The 20,170-nt window shown below is 33.6% G+C and overlaps 1 protein-coding gene across 1 annotated transcript in view; it reads left to right on the top strand.

Moving 5' to 3' along the window:
* Positions 1-20,170, top strand: part of DYNC2H1 (dynein cytoplasmic 2 heavy chain 1) — a 364,114-nt gene that overhangs the window by 96,381 nt on the left and 247,563 nt on the right. Inside the window, exons 46-54 of the mRNA XM_029208148.1 lie at positions 743-845; positions 1,393-1,560; positions 6,563-6,693; positions 7,937-8,185; positions 8,694-8,802; positions 11,952-12,065; positions 13,103-13,245; positions 17,494-17,578; positions 19,365-19,519. Of these exons, the coding sequence (XP_029063981.1) occupies positions 743-845; positions 1,393-1,560; positions 6,563-6,693; positions 7,937-8,185; positions 8,694-8,802; positions 11,952-12,065; positions 13,103-13,245; positions 17,494-17,578; positions 19,365-19,519 (1,257 nt within the window). The remainder of the gene's footprint in view (positions 1-742; positions 846-1,392; positions 1,561-6,562; positions 6,694-7,936; positions 8,186-8,693; positions 8,803-11,951; positions 12,066-13,102; positions 13,246-17,493; positions 17,579-19,364; positions 19,520-20,170) is intronic.

Below are 20,170 nucleotides of genomic sequence, written 5' to 3'. Positions count from 1 at the left end.
TGCTTCCATGTCCTGGCTATTGTAAATTTTAAGAGGAGATGAAATGTGGTCTAAGGTTTGAAAAATAAAGAGAAATTCACAAAGTGGCTGGAGGTGAAAGAGGGTCTTCTTGGGTAAAGGGAATAGCATGTGAAAGTTATGGAAGTGTTTGTGGAGGATGCTTTTTATAGTATTGGAGTAGAAGTGGGGAAAAATAAAGCTATGTTTTTCTAAATTAATTCAAATGTTAGGCAGTCAAGGCCAGAATAAGAGCAGTAGCTCCATCCGTAGAGAGGAAGGGAGAGGCTCTTCTCTCGTTGGTTATATGTTGAATTGTGGCACTTTGATTTGTTAAAAGTTTAATGATTTCTTGAACACAAGATAGCTCTGTGGGTCCCACCATTATAAAATGGGTCTGTCTTACACCCATGAGCACCTTGGAATTATAACTACCATTTTATAAAATTTAGGTTAGCTTTCCTTGAATTCCTTTCTTTAGCAGGGCTTTTTAACCTTTCATTTTATTTTTTCCCATGGACAACCTTTGGCAGTTTGTTGAAGTTTATGAACAACCTCTCTTAGATACTGTTTTTAAATGTATAAAATATAGAATACAAGATAACTGAGGAAATAAGTAATATTGAAATACAGTTCCAGCCACTGGTAGAAATTGACATTCCTATGAATTTAAGGTGACTGAAAAATTTATAGCATGATTATATATTTAAGAGAGTAGACAGATCATTTACTATATTTTTTTCAGGTGCGGGCCAAATTTACAGTTGATGATTATAGCCACTATTTCTTTACTCCTTGCATCCTTACCCAGTGGGTTCTTGGCTTATTCAGATATGATTTAGAAGGAGGTAAGTTTTGCTTTTATGATTTCAAATCACTTATCTCTCTTTAGAATATCATATTGTGTGTGTGTGTGTGTGTGTGTGTGTGTGTATGCTGTATATGTATATTATATTTGTAATAGATAAATGAGTATTGTAATTATAGTATTTTAAAAATTAAAAGTTAATATTAATTTTAAACATGATATTAAACTTATGATATTTTATTATGCTTCCTCTCCTAAAGTATGATTGTCACTATTAAAACTTGATTTGGAAAAAAATGTAATTGTTATCCTTTGTAGCCAAAGCATGTTTAATATGCTCTTGGGGATTGATATTTTTATTGAACAACTAGAAATAATAGAGTTTAATCCTTTAAAGAATCAAAAAAGTTTACCAACTCATTAACAAAATGAACTTTAACTCTTTTTCCCTTTATTCTATTTATCTGACGCCAAAATAATGGTATGTAGATTCTCATTCTCTATTTCTTTCTAATATTATGTTGAAACAGACCATTTTTAAATCATTTGAATTTTATTATAATTAAAGAAAATTTTGCCTTTTTTAGGATCCTCAAACCATCCTCTAGCTTACGTATTAGAAATTGTAGCATATGAAGCGCAGCGCTTATTTCGTGACAAAATTGTTGGTGCAAAGGAACTTCATTTATTTGACAGTATTTTAACATCAGTGTTTCAAGGAGACTGGGGCTCAGATGTACTAGACAATATGGCAGGTAATATAGTTACAGAGTTTATGTAAATATATAAAAGTTATGAGCACTTCCAATTTTTTTCTTACTGATAGCATGATTTCATATATCTAAACAAATGAAAACTTTGGATAATTTATATATGTATTACTGAATCACTTTGCTGTAGAGTAGAAATTAACACAGCATTTTAAATCAACTATACTTCAGTAAAATTAATTAAAACAAAAACGCTAAAACTTTGGATAATTTTAATGTTTTTACCGTAAGAGGCTGCTCTGTCTTCTTTGCTAGATTTCAATAATTATGTTCCAAACAAAATATGATGACGATAATTGTTTTCTTGGAAACGGTTGTTCAGACCGTAATGTTTAACATTTGCAATTCAAAACTGTATTTCCTGAAAGACTTTTACTAATAAAAATAGCCGTATATGTGTGATATTTAAAGATCATAGTGAAAATCCATATTTGATTATAATGAACTTTCGCTTGAGAAAGTGACTCATTCCTGTCACTACTCATAACGTCATTAGCACAGAACTTCTTATGTATCCTCTTATCAGCTTCACCCATTATTATGATAAACAAAGCATAGCACCAGTCAAAGGAGCTATGTTGCATTTGCAACTATTACTGCTTAATGACCAATTTACATTATGAAATGCTGTGGGAGTGATGCATATAAAATGAAAATCAACATGTTGAAAAGGCCTTTGACAGAGGATGACTGTAATATGGAAGTCTTTCCTAATAAAACTTCTTTCAAGCTACAAAATGAATTTCTATTCTATTAGAGTGTAAGGCAAGCCTTCAAAAATATTTCATATAATACATTATGTTGTATCTTTCTAGATTTGATATTGGTTCCAGGGTCATAATGACGTAAGCCAAGGGGAGTCTTGAAGGTGAAAAGGATACTAAGATTGATAGAAGGAATTTTCTAGGTGCTGCTTGAGTTTTAGAATCAGGAAATAAGTTCAAAAGAACCTAAGACAGGATGAAATGCTGAGAGAAGCCTGTTAATAGTTCAAAATTGGCTTGATTTTGAGTGAGGTTTTATGTCATTGTGGCGTGTAGTTTTCATGGCTTAGCATGGAGAGGCTCTTGTTCTAAAATGCTGCCATGTTTCTCATGAGTTATGAGTCTAAAAATTGAGTTAATAGTGTCTCGTCTTGCAAAGAAAGTGACATATCCTTTGGGCATTAGATAGTATCAGTGTCTTATCTGAATTCTCTAGAATTTGGTATCTTTTAGAGTCTCCTGTGTAGGACTCAATAATATTTTTTTCTCAGTATTTTACTTTTTAATGAAGGGTTGCATTTAAAAAAAAATACAGGCTTGATTGATATATGTTAGATCCAGGCAAATATGATTTTCACATAGTAGAATATTAAGAAAAATTATTAAGAAAAATTTTGGATGCTTAAAAATTTTAAGTATCCAAAATTAAAAATTTAATTTTGGATACTGAAAAATAAACTAGATACATTCTTGTGCTTAAGAAACTTGTAATCTAATGGCAGATACAGATGTGAAAGTCCTTGCTTACAATGATAACTATTGCTAATATGTTTAGGTGCCACAAAGATTTATGCAAATAGATGGTTAAACTGGTAAATACAATAGAGCATGAAGTGTTTTACAATTAATATAACTTTTCTGAATATATTTGGGATAAATGTTGGATATTAGGGGTGTAGAAGAGTAGAGACTAATTCCTTTTTGAGGAAGTTACTTTGAAATTTTTTATTTTGAGATAATTGTAGATTCACGTACAGTTGTAAGAACTAACAGAGAGAGAGCACATGTACTTTTTACTTGTTTTCTTTCAACTCTGGCAAAAATAGTGTAATATCACAACCAGGATATTGACATTGATACAGTTAAAATGGATCAACTCCTCTTCCATCCCCTGGAAACCACCCATCTTTTCTGTGTTCAATTTTGTCATTTCAACAATCTTATTTTCAATCAGAATAATTCTCTGGAGATATATGCAGGTTCTTGAGTGTTTCAGTAGTTTGTTCCTTTTTATTGCTGAGTAGGTATTATATTTAGACATGCTACCATTTCTTTCACCATTTACTTGTGGAAGGGCATCTGAGTTGTTTTCAGTTTTTGGCTATTAAGAGGAAAGCTGCTGTAGGCATTTATGTGCAGGTTTTTGTGTGGAGATTTTTGTTTCTCTGAGATAAATGCTCAGGAGTGCAGTTGCAGGGTTGAATGGTACTTGTATGCTTAGTTCAAAAAAAAAAACCTGCCACACTGTTGTCTAGAGTAGCTGTATTTCAGTTTACATTTCCATCAGCAGTTTACATTTCCATCAGCAATTTACGAGTGATCCAGGTGCTCCACATCTGTGCCAGCATTGGGTGTTGTCAATATTTTCTTATTTTAGCCATTCTGATAAGTGTGTACTGATACGTCATATTGGTTTTATTTTGCATCTTGCTGACAGCTAATGAAGTTGAACATCTTTTCATATGATTAACTGTCTTCTGTCTGTCCTCTTCAGTGAAATGTCTCTTTGTGTCTTTTGCCCATTTTCTAATTGGATTTTAGTTTTTAGAGTTCTTTCTGTATTTTAGATACTATTCTTTTGTCACATATGTGGTTAGCAAATATATTCTCCCACTGTGTAGCTTGTCTTTTCATCTTCTTAATAGAGTCTTTCACAGATTAAAAAAGGTTTTAATTTTATGAAGCTTGGTTTATTAATTTTTCTTTTTAAGGATTTTTTGGTGTCAAGTTTAAGAACTCTGTCTAGTCCTAGATTTTGAAGATTTTCTCCACCTTTTTTCCTAAATATTTTATAGTTTTATGTTTTAAGTCAGTGGTCCATTTTGAGTGAATTTCTGTGTAAAGAGTGAGACTTAGGTCACGGTTCATTTCTTTGCCTATGGTTGTCCACTTGTTCCAGCACCACTTGTTAAATAGGCTACCCTTCTGCCTTGAATTGCTTTTGCACATTAGTCAAAAATTAATTGTGTAACTCTGTTTCTGGGTTCCTGATTCTGTTCCATTGATGTATATGTCCTTCTGCCAGTACCACACTGAGTTGATTGCTGTAGCTGTATAATAAGTCTTAAAATTCGATTGACTGATTCCTTCTTCTTTAAAATTGTTTTAGCTATTTGCCTTTCCATATAAATTTTAGAATAATCTTGTATATATAAACAATGTTGCTGAGATTGTGGTAGGAATTGTATTAGTTCTGTGTATTGGTTTGGGAAGAATTGACCTCTTTATTATGTTGATTTTTCCAATCCACGAACATAATATATTTGTCCATTTATTTAGATACTCTTTGCTTTTTTTCATCAGTGTTGTATAGTTTTCAGCATAAGTCCTATAAGGTATTTTGTTAGATTAACACCTAAGACTTTAATTTTTTGGAGCAATTACAGGAAATCAAACTGTATCTTAAAGGATACAATTAAGTGAAGAAGAGGGGAAGGGCATTCCAGACAAAGGAAAAAGCATATGCAAAGAATCAAAGGTTTGAGAAAACTGGGGTATATATTGGAGTACAGAGGGAGATAAGAGATTCAAGCAGTCAGTGGAGCCAAATTGAAGCCAAATTGCAAAGGACCTTGATTAGGAAAAGTTTTTTTTTTAAGGTAGCGGGAAGCTATATGTGATATTGGAGTGCAGTGGTACTATCAGATTTTGTTTTTGTGTTTGTTACTCTAGTAGCAGTGAAGATATATTTGATGGGGTAAAGGCTTGTAGCAGGGATATGAGGTAAGAGGATGCTGCAATAGTCCAGCTGAGAAATGATGAGACATGAAGATAATGAGTTCAGTTTTATGCATGTGTTTGAATGTTTACAAGCTTTTTGAGTGTCTTTTGGGAACCTACATAAAGTTTATCAGTTCTGTGAGGGCAGAAATTATGTTTGTCTTATTCATTACTTATCTCTAACAGGAAGAACGATGTTTAAATACAGGTCTGTGATAGATAAGTGTTTAATGAATGAATGCATGAGTTATATGTCATTAAGCAATTCGAAATATGGGACTAGACTAGAGCTGGGAGACTTGCCTAGAGATACGTAGTGAATCGGTTTTTGGTGTATATTTAGATAGTTGATAATCTAATCCACAGAATAAGATTAAATAATTCCAGGGGAGTATTTAGAATTAAAGCATAATAGGCTGAATTTGGATCCCAGTGAAAATAAAAATATAAGGGATAACACATGCCACAGAGCGGCTGGGCCCGTGAGCCATGGCCGCTGAGCCTGCGCGTCCGGAGCCCATGCTCCACAATGGGAGAGGCCACAGCAGTGAGAGGCCCGCGTACTGCAAAAAAAAAAAAAAATATATATATATATAAGGGATAAATAGAAAACTGAAAAGGAGTAGTGGTTGTGGCTTGATGAGCACGGTAATATAGATTCAAGGAAAAAAGCTCCATTAAGGAGATGCACACAAGTCATGTTGGGATAATGACTACAACGAAGGTTTGGATTTCGCAATTAGGGTAGCATTGTTGTTCCCAAGTAAGAGTTTAGTATAGTGGTTTTGGCAAGTAGAAGATAATGTGAGAAATATGATGGAGAAGGAAAGAAGAACATGAGGTAGCTTGGGGTCTAGGGAAGGTTTGCTGAGCGCAGCATATGACAAGGAGGATACTGATGGAACAGTGTCCCAGAGGAATTGGGAGGCGAAAGCTTCAATAGAATGGTGAACAGATTTTCCTTGTGTGGTAACAGGAACACTGCTATAGATAAATTTAAGGGAAGTTTGTGGGATTTTTATTTTCTAATTAAAATTTGGTTAATTTTTCTTTTATTTTAGAAGTCAGGGCTCTTGATGACATTAGTAAATCTGTGTTCTTTTTCAAGAATAATTTTGAGATTGTTTTATTTATTTGCCAATTCAAAGTAATTAATCTTTGCCTTTCTGGGGATGTTCTTATTTGGACTAATTAAGTTAAAAACAGTTTAGTGTGAAATATATCTACTGATGCTCCCATTATGATTAACACACATAAAACAAAAATATCTTTCATTTCTACAGATAATTTCTATGTTACATGGGGAGCTCGACATAATTCAGGAATAAGGTCAGCCCCACGACAACCTTTGCCTCCACATGGAAAACCACTTGGAAAACTAAATTCTGCAGATCTTAAGGATGTTATTAAAAAGGTATAATATGAATAATGAATTTGAATTGGGATTTGGTTATGATTAAAGCCATTTTCAAAATATTTATTGTAAGTTTTTTGAAGGCATGAAGTGAAAGATCTTAGAATAGGCAAAACCGGTTTGTATCTTTTGGAATTTAGCCCAGTGTGGCAGATCTAAGTAGGTGCACATGCACTTACACAGATTAGTGTAAAATTGCTAGGATACATGCTGGAAAAAGGTATCTGAGGTTGGAACTATTAAAAAGGCTTAATATTAATTGGGAAATATAACTTCTAATATTATATTAACAGTTAATATAATATTAACTTTTCATTCTAGAGCAGTGGTCTCAAACTTTAGTGAGCATTAGAATCACTTTGAGAACCAGAAAATATTGATGGCTGGGTCCCATCCGGAGAAATCTGAATTCAGTAGGTACTTATCTGAATCTGAAAACAATCAGAAGAGAATCCAAATTTCTGAGACACTTCCAAATGATGTTGATGCTGCTGGTTCACTGAAACTTTTAGTAGCACTGTCCTATGGAGTTTTTTTTGTTTGTTTTGTTTTTGAGATTAATTATAATAAGAAGAAACAGTATTATATATGATTACTTTAAAAATTAATATTTATAGTGGAAGTTAGTATGGATTTTATATCAAGAAAAGTCTTTCATGGTCTAGTAAATTTATTTGTTTGCCTGGAATGGATATTGAAAAGTTTGGGAATGTGCGAAAGTTGTTAAATATGCAAAAGCTGTCCTGTCTCTCTTTCTTCACTCTATCACATAGCTCCTGGCAGGGCATGCTACCTCTTTGTGGGCTTTTGGTTCATTGCTGAGCTGTGTGTAAGAACAAGAGTTCACAAAATATCTTTAGGCAGTACGTTTTGAGAGTTTGGGGATTGTTTTATAGTCTGTGCACACTGATTTGATGTGTAACAAGTGGTAAAAATTTGAGAGCTTTTGAAGTCTTTATAATTAACCTGCTATCTTACACTGCTTTTTACTAGTTATATTAATGGTGTTCAAAAGTAACTGACTGTTGTGGACCCGTGAACTTGTTTGACATCACGTAAATTTTTCCTTACAAAGTGCCATAAAGCTGGATTACTGGATAGATAAAAGAGTGTGAAACAACATGAATATACTTAACCCCTTTTCTTGAGGGCACCAAAAATATAATCTCTTAATCTAGATAACATTTTATTATGTAATTTGGACTTATATTAATTATATAATACGCTTTGTGATCTTTTGAAGGGTCTTATTCATTATGGACGAGATAACCAGAATTTAGATATTTTACTTTTCCAAGAAGTCGTGGAATATGTGTCTAGGATAGACAGAGTGCTGAGTTTTCCTGGAGGTTCACTTCTGTTAGCCGGATGCAGTGGTGTAGGTCGTCGGACCATCACTTCTTTAGTCAGTCATATGCATGGAGCAGTGCTGTTTTCACCAAAGATTTCCAGGGGATATGAACTGAAGCAGTTCAAAAATGATCTCAAACATGTGAGTGACTCACAGTCTTTTGTTTTATTTGGTTTTAAATCACAGTTAGTTATTCTAAAAGCCTTTAAAGACCTTTAAATCTCTGATATGCAACATAGTCTTTATTTTAATTTTGATGATTGTTTTCTCCATAATTGTTACAAAATTATGTTTTTAGCTCTCAGCACCCCAGATTATGGGATGTTATATGGATAGGTAAGATAAACAAAAAGATGGCATTTAGGACATACGTAGGTGTATTTAAAAATTATCCTCTAGCTTTTAATGTCCTAGATGTAAAATAATTAAATTTCCTCCCAGTAGTATTTGTTTATGAACTGGATTTACTTTCCAAACTATATGGCTAAATTTTGATTATTCAGTGGATTTACTTTCTAGACTATATGGCTAAATTTTGATTACTCAAATATCAATCAATAAAAACAACTTAGTTTACATACAGAATGAAAGTTTTTACCTGTGCCAAAAATATTTAATGTGTACCAAAATGTGTTTTCTTATTGTGCAGGTGCTACATCTTGCAGGTATTGAAGCACAACAAGTAGTTTTACTTCTTGAGGATTATCAGTTTGTACATCCTACATTTTTGGAGATGATCAATAGCCTTTTGTCTTCAGGCAAGTAAATGGGTTCTATTTAAAGAAAATAAAAGTAATGTAAAAATTACTCAAGTAAAGTGATCTTATATAAAATTATGTTTCAGAGAACACTTGGCATAGCTTTTATTAAGGTGACATGGGATTAAACATTAAACATGCTCAGAGCAGGAGAACTGAGAAACCCTGTTTTTATAAAACCAAGAGATTGTGGAATTATATAAAAATGATGATTAAATATTGAATATTGATGAATATACTGAAAAATTGGCCCTCTTAACACACTTTCGGTGGGACTATTATAAGTTATAACCTTTTAGGAAAGTTATCAACCAGTACTTATTTAAAAAATGTGTTATACTGGGCTTCCCTGGTGGCGCAGTGGTTAAGAATCTGCCTGCTCGGGCGTGCCTGGTGGTGCAGTGGTTGAGAGTCTGCCTGCCGATGCAGGGGACACGGGTTCGTGCTCCGGTCCGGGAGGATCCCACATGCCGTGGAGCGGCTGGGCCCGTGAGCCATGGCCACTGAGCCTGCACGTCCGGGGCCTGTGTTCCACAACGGGAGAGGCCACAACAGTGAGAGGCCCGTGTACCGCAAGAAAAAAAAAAAATCCGCCTGCTAATTCAGGGGACACGGGTTCAAGCCCTGGTCTAGGAAGATCCCACATGCCGTGGATCACCTAAGCCCGTGCGTCCCAACTACTGAGCCTGCTCTCTAGAGCCCTTGAGCCACAACTACTGAAGCCTGCGCGCCTAGAACCTGTGCTTCACAACAAGAAAAGCCACCGCAGAATAGCCCCTGCTCCCCGCAACTAAAGGAAGCCTGCCGCACAGCAAAGAAGACCCAATACAGCTAAAAATAAAGAAATAAATAAATTTTAAAAATGTGTTATACCCTTTGATACAGAAATTATATTATGTGTAGAAATTTAACCTATAGAAATAAAAGAACTAGTATGTAAGGAAATATGTAGTATAATTTGTAATAAAAATTTGATAGAACCTCACTGTCCATCATTAATGGAATAATTGAATAATTATAATATGGCCTTAAATGTGGTTATGTAATAGCAGATATATTTCAGATATATGAGGTCTCATATTTCTCGAATTGTGTTGTACTCTTTTTGTCTCTGGCGCCACCTGACCTTTTTGGTGATTTCCTGAGGAGAATACCTGCAATTTCCTGCAATTCTTCCTTTTCTGAAGAATTTATGAAGTTTATTATAATCTCCTTATAATGCATAACCACTGTTAGTAGAATTGGTATGAGGTAGCTTCGTTTTAAACTTGGACTAAGTATTTTGGTACTTAAGTACAAAGTAAACCTTGTTAAAAACTAGTTTCAACTATATGAATTGTTCCATTCTATTTCACCCGAGGACAAAATTTGCATGATGCTCATGTTCCACTCAGGTTTTAATAAATACTTGTTTTGTATCCTGCTAGGTAGACTCTGGGATAAAATAGTTTTTTTTTTTTTTTCAGAAGTTAACGGTTTTGGTTGAAGGAAACATTTATAAAGTGAGGTATCTTCACTTTAGTGCCCAAATGAGAAAGACTCTAGTTACACAAGTGGTAGGTCAATTTCTGTCAAAGTGAAGGGAAATGGTATAGTGAAAGTGGTATGTCTTGAGCAAGCTTGAAGTGTTTGCGGCCCTTTTTATAAATAATCTCTTCTGATTTTTAAGGTGCACATTCCTGCATATTGCTTAAATTGTCACTAGATGGAGACCTTGTTCATTTTGGCTGAGATAAACTTGTAGGCCAGATATATACAGGGTTTTTGTATTTTTGTTTTGGTTTTAATTTCTGAAAGCAAACATCCAGATAAGCATTAACCCAGTAATTATTTTTATTGTAAGATAAATTGGTCTTTTTATCAAGATATAATAGCAAAAATCATAAATAAAGCTAAATTTTGGTAAAGTTAAATTTTGACAACGTTTTTGGCAAAAAAAGTATTTGAAAAATACTTTCAGAGAAAGTACTCAATAGGTCTTTTTGTCTCTTTTTTGTATTTCAAATTTGTCTCTTTTTTGTATTTCAAATTCTTGTTCCCTATAGAATAGCTTTCTTTACCAAATTTAAGAAATCAAGGGTATCTTGGTATGGCTGAAATTTAGAGGAAGACATAGAGCACATTTATGTGTGTATGCATTTGAATATGTACCTCATTGGTGGTTGGGGAGCAGTCTGGTACCTCTGAGATTAGCCTAAAGAAAAGTAGGGATTCAAACTATGTTGGGCTCTACATGAATGCAGCAAAAGAATTTTCATTTAATCTTACAGTTTCTTGTGAATTACAAATATGTTGGTTTAACAAGTATTTATTAAATAACTGGATTTATGGTGGTGAACAAGACAAGCTTCAAACCCTCTATCAAATTCTTATAGTCTTAATCACCTTTGATTTGACTTTCATCATTCTGTTGTATAGTAGCAGGCCATGACTAGTTCTCCTGATTTCTAGTACAAGTTCATTCATTCATTTGATAATTCATTTTTCATTTATTTAACAAATATTTATGTTTTAGATACTTGCTAAGAATGCCCTAAGGTTAATATTGATCATGATCAAATATTCGCCCTCCGGGAATTCAGAATCTAATTGGGCAGGAAAGGGAAGTAATTCATTCATTATTAAATGATGTGGTAAATGCTAAACAGTGATGTTTGGATACTATACACAAGAGAAAAGAATGCTTTACCTAGCATGTGGGTATTCAGGAAAGTCTCATGGACATAGCAGTTGACAAAGTAGTGTCTTGAGGGATAAACAATAATATTAGGGGAAGATAAGGGGCAGAGGAAGACTGTGGGTATAATATTCCAGGAAGAGGGAGTATTTCATTAAATTTTTGGAACACAAAGAAGTTCATTGAGGCTAGAATACAAGGTCTTGTGGGGTTGGGGTAGAGAAGGACTTGGAAAAGCAGATAGATGGCTAGATTATGAACTGTCTTTAATGGTTTGCTTAATCAACTGAAGGCTATAGATGTAGATTTGTGAATAATATAGAGGGTGATAGGGTTTGTTTATTTTTGAAAACAAAGCTTGAATAACATCAGATTATTTGATTACAAAAATAGAAGAAGCATTGTGTGTGTAAAATGTGTTTTGAATTAGTGTAATGCAGGTAAAACTCAAAAGAAATGTAATGTTCTGTAGGTGAAGTTCCTGGACTCTACACTCTTGAAGAATTAGAGCCCTTGCTGTTGCCTCTTAAAGATCAGGCTTCACAGGATGGTTTTTTTGGACCAGTCTTCAATTACTTCACATATAGTAAGTGCCATAGAATTCGTTAATCAATTTAAACTATGTTTCATATGAAATAAATACCATTTAATTTGCATTATTTTCTCATTAGCAAATAAGTAGCATAAAGGCTAACCTATAATAAAAACAAGTTAGCAAAATTTTAGTGAAAGGGAAGGGTGAAAGTATGGTAATGTTCTTTGGAATATTTACTTTGTTGCCTTTGTTTTCATGTGGTGAAATTTGTGCTTTAGTACCTCCTATGTTAGAGAATTATTGAACTATTTAGATTGTGCCAGACTCTAGTGTTATTTTTTTGGAACTAAAGAAAGTTTGATTACTGCAGAAGTAGTTTCATGTGCACTGTAGATATCTAAAATTGATAAACAAAAAATAAGGCAATGATGGCAGCACCCAGACATGACTATTACATTGATCTTTATTTTTCTAAAGGAACATTTATTATTGATGAAATAGAGACAGTTGTTAAAGAGCTACCCTCCCTTCTGTCCACTTCAAGTTTACAGGGAAATTCTACTACACCTTTAAGAAACAGATCATCTCAATGCTATTTTAAACTGTTTCAGAACATAGAAAATAAAGGAAAGTGTCCAACATAGAAAATAAAGGAAAGTGTCCAAAATCCTTTTTACAAAGGGAAAATGATATTGTCATTGAAAGAAGGAAAAGGTATTTCTCCTAAAAGAAAACCAGAGATCAGTTTTGCTTGTGAATAATGAAACAAAAATCCTTGAAAGAAAAATTACAAAATAGAATCCAGTGTCATGTTTGAAAAGTAACAGCAGTATCATACCTTTCTGGATCTTTTATCCTAGCATACACATACACACACACACACACACACACACACACACACACACACACGTATTTTTTAACCAAAATAAAAATTATACTGTAATACTGTTTCATAGCTTGTTCTTTTTATAAACAGCTCCTACCATCCCATTTCAAAACATTTTAATTTCATAAAACCAGACCATATATAGGTTTCTTCAATTATTATTATTGTAATATTCCAAGAGTATAATTTTCTTATTTTTTAGGAATTCAACAAAACTTGCATATTGTCTTGATAATGGATTCTGCAAATTTAAACTTCATAATAAACTGTGAGAGTAATCCTGCTTTGCATAAGAAATGCCAGGTGTTGTGGATGGAGGGTTGGTCAGATAGCAGTATGAAGAAAGTAAGTTTAATGTTTAAATATGGAAGTAAAAAGTAAGCACATTTTTTTTAAAGTTATTGATTGTCACAACTTCCCTTTGGTGTTTATTATAATATTACCTTAATTGTGGCACTGAAAATCTCTCATAAGTTTGAAAATAACTCTTTTCTTCATACTCTTGTATTTGATAGGAGTATAGAATTTTAGGTGGAAGATTATGTTCTTAATTAAGGACCACAGAGATATTATTGTACTTTAAAAATTTTATACATTTCATTATTTAGCCTATTATAGGCTAGCTTATGATAAAAATATCACAGCAATAATATTAGCTATTGTTTAAATTAAAATTTAGATGCTTTTTAAAAAATCTGTCATTGCTATGATATGTGTTCAGAGGGGGATGAGTTTAAATTGTGAACTCATAGCACCGTCTCAGCTGGAAGCCTTTTATATTGCTTCATTTGAATTAATAATAATTTTCAATATTGTCTCTTTGAATGATACTCATATTCCCAATCATTCATTTCTTTATTTTTGTATAGTAGAAGTGCAGACTAATGCCTGTCATGATTCAGAGGAAGGAGTGTAATTTGAGATAATAGACAAGGTTTTAGAGTTGAGATGATATTTTAGTTAGATTTCAGTAAGTAGGTAAAGGAGAGGAAAGTTATTCTAGTCTGTGGAGGCCAATGAACAAGAGGTATTCATTAAGAATTAGTAATTATTGGGTGCCTAATACATGCCACTATTCCATATATTGGGGATATAGCAGAGAAAAAGACAAAAGTCCCTGCCCTCATGGAATTTACATTCTTTTGGGGGATATGTGGGGGGAAAGCTTTCTAGGTGAAGAACCTGAGATGACAGCATGCCTGGTGATTCTGAGGATCAGCAAGAAGCCAGTTCATTTGTAACAGAGCGATAAAGGGGAGAGTAGTTGCAGATGAGGTCAGTGAAGTAAGAGAAAGGTTAGGGTGGGGCTTTGGACGCTATTATAAGGATTTTGACTTTCCTGGAAACAAGTAAGGGATCCCTTGGAGGCTTTTGAGCAAAACTATTCTAATGTTTTAATGGTAATACTCTGGCTTCTGAGCTGAAAATAGACCATAGAAGACAAGGAGGAAGCAGTCATAAAGCTATTGCAGTAATTCGGCAAGAGACGAGGATGGCTTGCTTTCAGGATGTAGTGGTAGAGGTGGTGAGAAGTGGTAGATACTGGGTATGTTTTGCAGTAGAAACGATAAGATTTGTTGACAAATTGTAATAAGGTGTAAGGGAAAGTGAGGAGTTAAGGATACCTCCAAGTCTGTTAGCTTGAGCACCTGGAAGGATGGAATACCTGTCAGTTGAGGGGAGACTCTGAGAAGAACATTTTGGGAGGAGAATATGAGGCTTTCAGTTTTAGATGTGTGAAATATGAGGTGTTAGACATCTGAGTTGGAAGATTGAGAAGACATTTGGATATGTGAGAACAGGGGAAAAGGTCAGGCATACAGGTAAAATTGTGGGAATTATCAGAGTATAGCTGGCATTTAAAGCTGTGAGAAAAAATATCACTAAGGAAGTGAATGTTGGCAAAGAGAGGAGAGATGCAAAGGCCGAACTCTGGGGCACTTCAACATTAAGAAGTTGAGATGAAGAACAGGAACCAGCAAAGGATACTGAGAAGGAACTGCTTGGGAAATAGGAAAGCAGGAGAGCGTGTAGACAAGTGAAGCCTAGAAGCCAAGTGAAGACAGCATTTCAAAGGAGTGAGGCAGGATGAATGGTGACACATGAAGGTAGACAAGGCCTGGGAACTGATCGTTGCATTTAACAGCATGGCGTTCATTAGTGACTTTGATAAAGCAGTTTCAGTTAGTAGTGGAGAAAAAACATATTGACATGTGTTTCAGAAAGAATGAGAAGAGTGGAGAGTGAATATGGTTGCCTCTTTTGAGGAATTTTGTTATGAAGTAGAAGATAAAAATGGATCAGTAACTGGAGGAAGTGGGGGTTAAAATGTTTTCTTTCTTTTTTAAAAAAATTTTAAGTTGAGACAAACTGTAGCATTTTCATACACTGTTGGGAATGCAAAAAAGATGCAAAACATGTATGTTACATGAAAGACAGGGGAAAATCGCTAGAGCAACATCCTTGGGTAGTAGACAGCATATGGGTCTATTGCAGAAATGAAACGATTAAGGATAGGCCTTGGCTTGTAGAATGGAAGCATTATCCTTAATAACAGGAAGGGAAGCAGAGTACAGGGGCACAGTTCCAAGTAGGTGGGCAAGTGTGGTATGGGAAGTTTTGGACACTTCTGGATGTTTCTATTTTCCCAGTGAAATAGGAGGTAAGATTATCAGTTGAGAGAAAAGTTGAGGGAACAGATTTTGGAGTCTTGAAGAGATATTAGAGGATATGCAAAATAGTAGTTTGGAAGAGGGAAAGAGTGAAAGGTTTAGGAGAATGGAATATAATAGCTAGGTAGCATTAAGGGTTCACGTGAGGTTAGTGATTATAAAGTTCAGTGAGGCCAATCAGCATAGTTGTGTGTTTTTTCTCCAATTACATGTGCACTCATAGGTGCAGACCTTCAATAGGTGGTGACTTGCATTTAACCAGGATTGGGGCTTTGCTTTGCTACTCGAGTATGACAAAGCAAGTGAAGGCCAAGGGAGCTGAGAAATTATGGTAGGAAGATGGTGAATGACAGTATAAAGGTTGTTAAATTAATAGATTGTAGGTCTTGGTGGAGTCTGAGGATGATTGACATTGCAAATGGAATGAGCTGGGAAGACAGGAGTGTAGTGGTAGAAGAGTGGGATGTTTGAAAGTGAGATTATGAAATGATTGCAGTTGCTGTTAGTGACAGGGTATCAGGGTGTGACCCTTTGAAGGGGGGGGTGAGTGGCCGGGAGAAAGGTGATAGAAAACAGAAGGAGAAGAATTCAAGGAATCGAGAGGTCAGGGTATTAATAGGAATTAATAGGGTTAATATACTTATTCAATTCTTTTTAGAAAGTGCCATTTTTATCCCCAAGGAGGGAGAGTGGAGGCAAAGGGGAATGTGGGTAAATCCAGGCAGGAAAACTTTGCTAATGTAGAATATCGTTTAGGGATAGAATGTTTCCTACCCCTCCCAACTTTATTGAGGTATAATTGACACATAAAATTGTATATATTTAAGGTATACAACATGTTGTTTTGTATATTTTTATGTTGTGAAATGATTACCACAATCCCGCTAACTAATATAAGGGATAAAATTTTAAAGAAAGTAAGTTTCCAAAGAAACAAATTTACATTGATTTAAAAGTGTATATTTAAAATATTCTCACAGTTGCTTAAGTGTTTTTTCAGAAGTCAGTGAAGGTATTTGAAAAAATAAATGTTCTTTGGCTCAAGAACCATGGCACTTTCAAACTTTCCATTAGTTAAGGAATCTTTTGGCTTAATGGTTTATTCAGTCTGAGAAATTTAGAAAATGATTTTTTGACCTAATTACCTAGATTACTTGTACTTCCTCTTGTTAGGAATGTTAACTGTATCAGATGAAAGAAGTTGAAGGTTTTGGCTTAATTTTAAAATTTCAGAGTTCTACTTATTTATTTTCTTTTTCCCAGAAATAGAGTTAAAGAATTTTTTTTGTATATTTTAAAATAGTATTCTTATAAGATTATAATATTTTCTTTAATAATGATGATATCTGTTCATGAAACTTTATTTTCTTATTTGTGATAGTGGCAAAAACCTAGCTATAGACAATAGATAGTTTTTAGAATTATCAATTATGTTGATGACAGTTATGTTAATTATCAATTATGAAATTATTTTTGTTTAGTTTTAGTTATTTCTTATTTAAGAAAGCTAAGCTTTCTTCCTATTCCTTTATGCCATGAAGGCATTTTATTAGTTTGATGCCAAATAAAACATTTATTTTATTATTTTACTACTTTAAATTGCATCTGGGATTATTTTCTAATTCAATCAAAAATGTGATTTTCTTCATTTCAAAAACTCTAATCAGTTTTCAAGCGAGATGTTGAAGCTTTTCTATGTGCTATTAATTTGCAATACATTAATGGTTGATATGTGTCAAAATCTTGACTAGGAAATAATGTCCTCTAAAGGATCCTAGAAGAAAAGTCCAATTGAGACTGTTTCTTTTTTTCTTTTTTTGGTGTGTGTGTGTGTTAAAGGTTTTTTAACTTCTGATATTGGATTTACTTAAACTTTTTTCCTACTGAATTGAGGTTTAAAGAAATGCTCTTCCTATTTTAGATACCTGAAATGTTATTCAGTGAAACAGGTGGTGAAGAAAAATATAGCGACAAAAAAAGAAAAGAAGAAAAGAAAAAAAACTCAGGTAGTATTTTGATGAAATTGACTTTATCTGATTTTTATTGATGAAATAATTCCTGATTTCTAATGTTATAGATCCATTAAAGATTCATGATGATTATGAACTGGAATAATGCTAAACTAACTAAGTTAGGTTTTTTGATGCAAACTAAACTTTAAAGCCCTCTTTTTTTAAAACTAATGTTTATGTCATTTCATATAGGACCTAACAGCATATCTGTTGTTTAAAATTAAAACATTAGAAATTTACATTTTTGACCCAAATGATCTAAAGGACTTACTTATATAGGGTTTTGGGCTAATAGCCTAAACTTTTCATATTAGCTTATCACTTAGGTATGTCAAAGCACTCAATTCATATGCAAAACTGTGTTATGATTCTTTGAGTATGGACATAATATTTTCTTAACTATAATGTTCTCATTATTTTCTCCATTTCCACATTAACTTTGACTGTGGTCTTTTTCTTTTATACCATAGCATATTTATTCATTTATTTAATCTAACCATCTAATTATTAAATATTTATTGAACTTGTTTTATATTAGGTACTGGACTGGATACTGGAGATGACTTAGGATAATCTAGTGGTAGCAAGAAATATGTAATATATAAACATAAAATTTTGCCATAGCAGGATAAGTGATGGTAGAAGTTTATATGAAGTACATTGGAAAGTAAAGCCTCTACCTAGCAGATACTAAAGGAAATGCACTTTGCCCAGACAGGCAGTTTGGGGAAAGTCATTCTGGTTAGAGTGACTAGCATGGAAAAGGCTTGAAGAAATAAAATAGGCATTTTTATGGAACTATAAATACCCTGAAGGGCTAAGACATAGGATATAATAAATAGTAGAGTACTAGATGAAGAGAAAAAGGTAGACAGGGTTGGGTAAGGAAGAGCCTTCCATGTCATGCTAAAGAAGGAATTTGGATTCTGACTTGTGGGTGATTTGGAATAGAGAGATTTTTGGTAGAGATGTAACCAGAGGCTTGTTTTAGAAACGTAAGTCTCTGCGTCTACCCCTTTCTTCAGTTATGAAAAATAGATTAGTGTACAGAGAAACCAGAGGTACTGTAGACCAGTATAGAAGGCTATTGCCTTCTAATCTAAGAGGAAGGAATGGACTTGGGGAGATATTAGGAGGTAATCTAAAGAGGACTTGGTTATGTAATGGCTGTTGAATGCAAGGAAGAAGAAGGATGCAAGAATATTTCTCAGGGTTCTGCTTGGAAAATTCATTAGAAGTTGATTTTATTCACTGAGGTAGGGAATACAGAGGGAAATAGGTTGAGACCACGAGAGGGAGATGGTATGTTTGGTCATGTATATATTGGATCTAATGGGAGCTTGTTCTTAATTTTTTGGCTTTTGAAGTCCTGTTTCTCCCTGTGTAAATAAGAGTGGATAGGTGTTACTTGGTTCGGTATCTCTTTTCCATTCAAGTAGCTTTTAGTGAGCTTACTTTTGGATTACATGTTATGTAGTTCCAGTTAATTTATATGTTATGACAAGCTATAGATTTATCTTTCTTGCAGTAATAAAAATTGTCAGGGGAAATATATTACAGTGGAAGGATAGAGACCAATGAATTAATAATACAAAATTAATACGAAAAATGGAAGTTGTGAATGGATAGGAATGCCTGTGCACCTTTAAGGCAAAGATGTTATCTCATATTTATAATTTCATTGCGTAGAAGTATCTGGCAAGAATAAATATAGTTAAGTTCATTTTCTCTAATTCTTAATGGATCGTACATATATTAAGTCATTTTTTTCTCTTTCTAGTTGATCCTGATTTTCTAAAATCATTTTTATTAATCCACGAGTCTTGTAAAGCATATGGTGCTACACCAAGCCGATATATGACCTTTTTACGTGTGTATTCTGCCATTAGTAGCAGCAAGAGAAAGGAATTATTAAAAAGACAAAGTCATTTGCAGGTACAATATTGGTAATCTTAAATTATTTTATCTATACATAGGGGACAAGGATTATGTAAATCACAATGCCATGTTGCCATATTTAATATAAATAAATATTGTACTGTATTAAATGTCTTGGAAAACTGTCTCACTTACCTGTCTTTATAGCCCACTAGATTATAGTAATGGTTTTGTAATTTTTTTTTTGTTTGAATAATTATTTCTTCACTGCATGGTATTTATGTGTTTTTGATAGTTTATGGTGCTGTCTTTAAATGTCTTTTTCATATGAATGCGTTTTAGAAATCAGAAATGCCTATTATTAATTAACACGTAATATCCAATATTATGCTTTATAATAAACTTTAAATTATATTTATAATTATATTTTATAAATATATTCTTAAAATTATATTTTATAAACATATTCTTATCCATGTCACTTGACTTGGTACGTTCTGAACAGTTTTCTTTTTGTATTTCTCTAACTGCAGAGCTAAAACTTAAGCATGGTATTAGAATGTCAGCTTCAGATTCTGTCAGAGAGCATTTCCTCTGCCAAGTTCTTGCTTCTCTTTGTGAGGGTCGTAAACTAGGAACATTAATTGGCAGAGTTATCTTTATTCTTCTTTCTAATGATTCACTTTCATTTATATTAAGCCACTAACT

This window comes from Monodon monoceros, unplaced genomic scaffold (assembly GCF_005190385.1).
Source record: "Monodon monoceros isolate NGI ecotype Baffin Bay Population unplaced genomic scaffold, NGI_Narwhal_1 Super_Scaffold_7, whole genome shotgun sequence".
Lineage (NCBI taxonomy): Eukaryota > Metazoa > Chordata > Mammalia > Artiodactyla > Monodontidae > Monodon > Monodon monoceros.
This window is presented reverse-complemented; position numbering and strand designations above follow the sequence as displayed.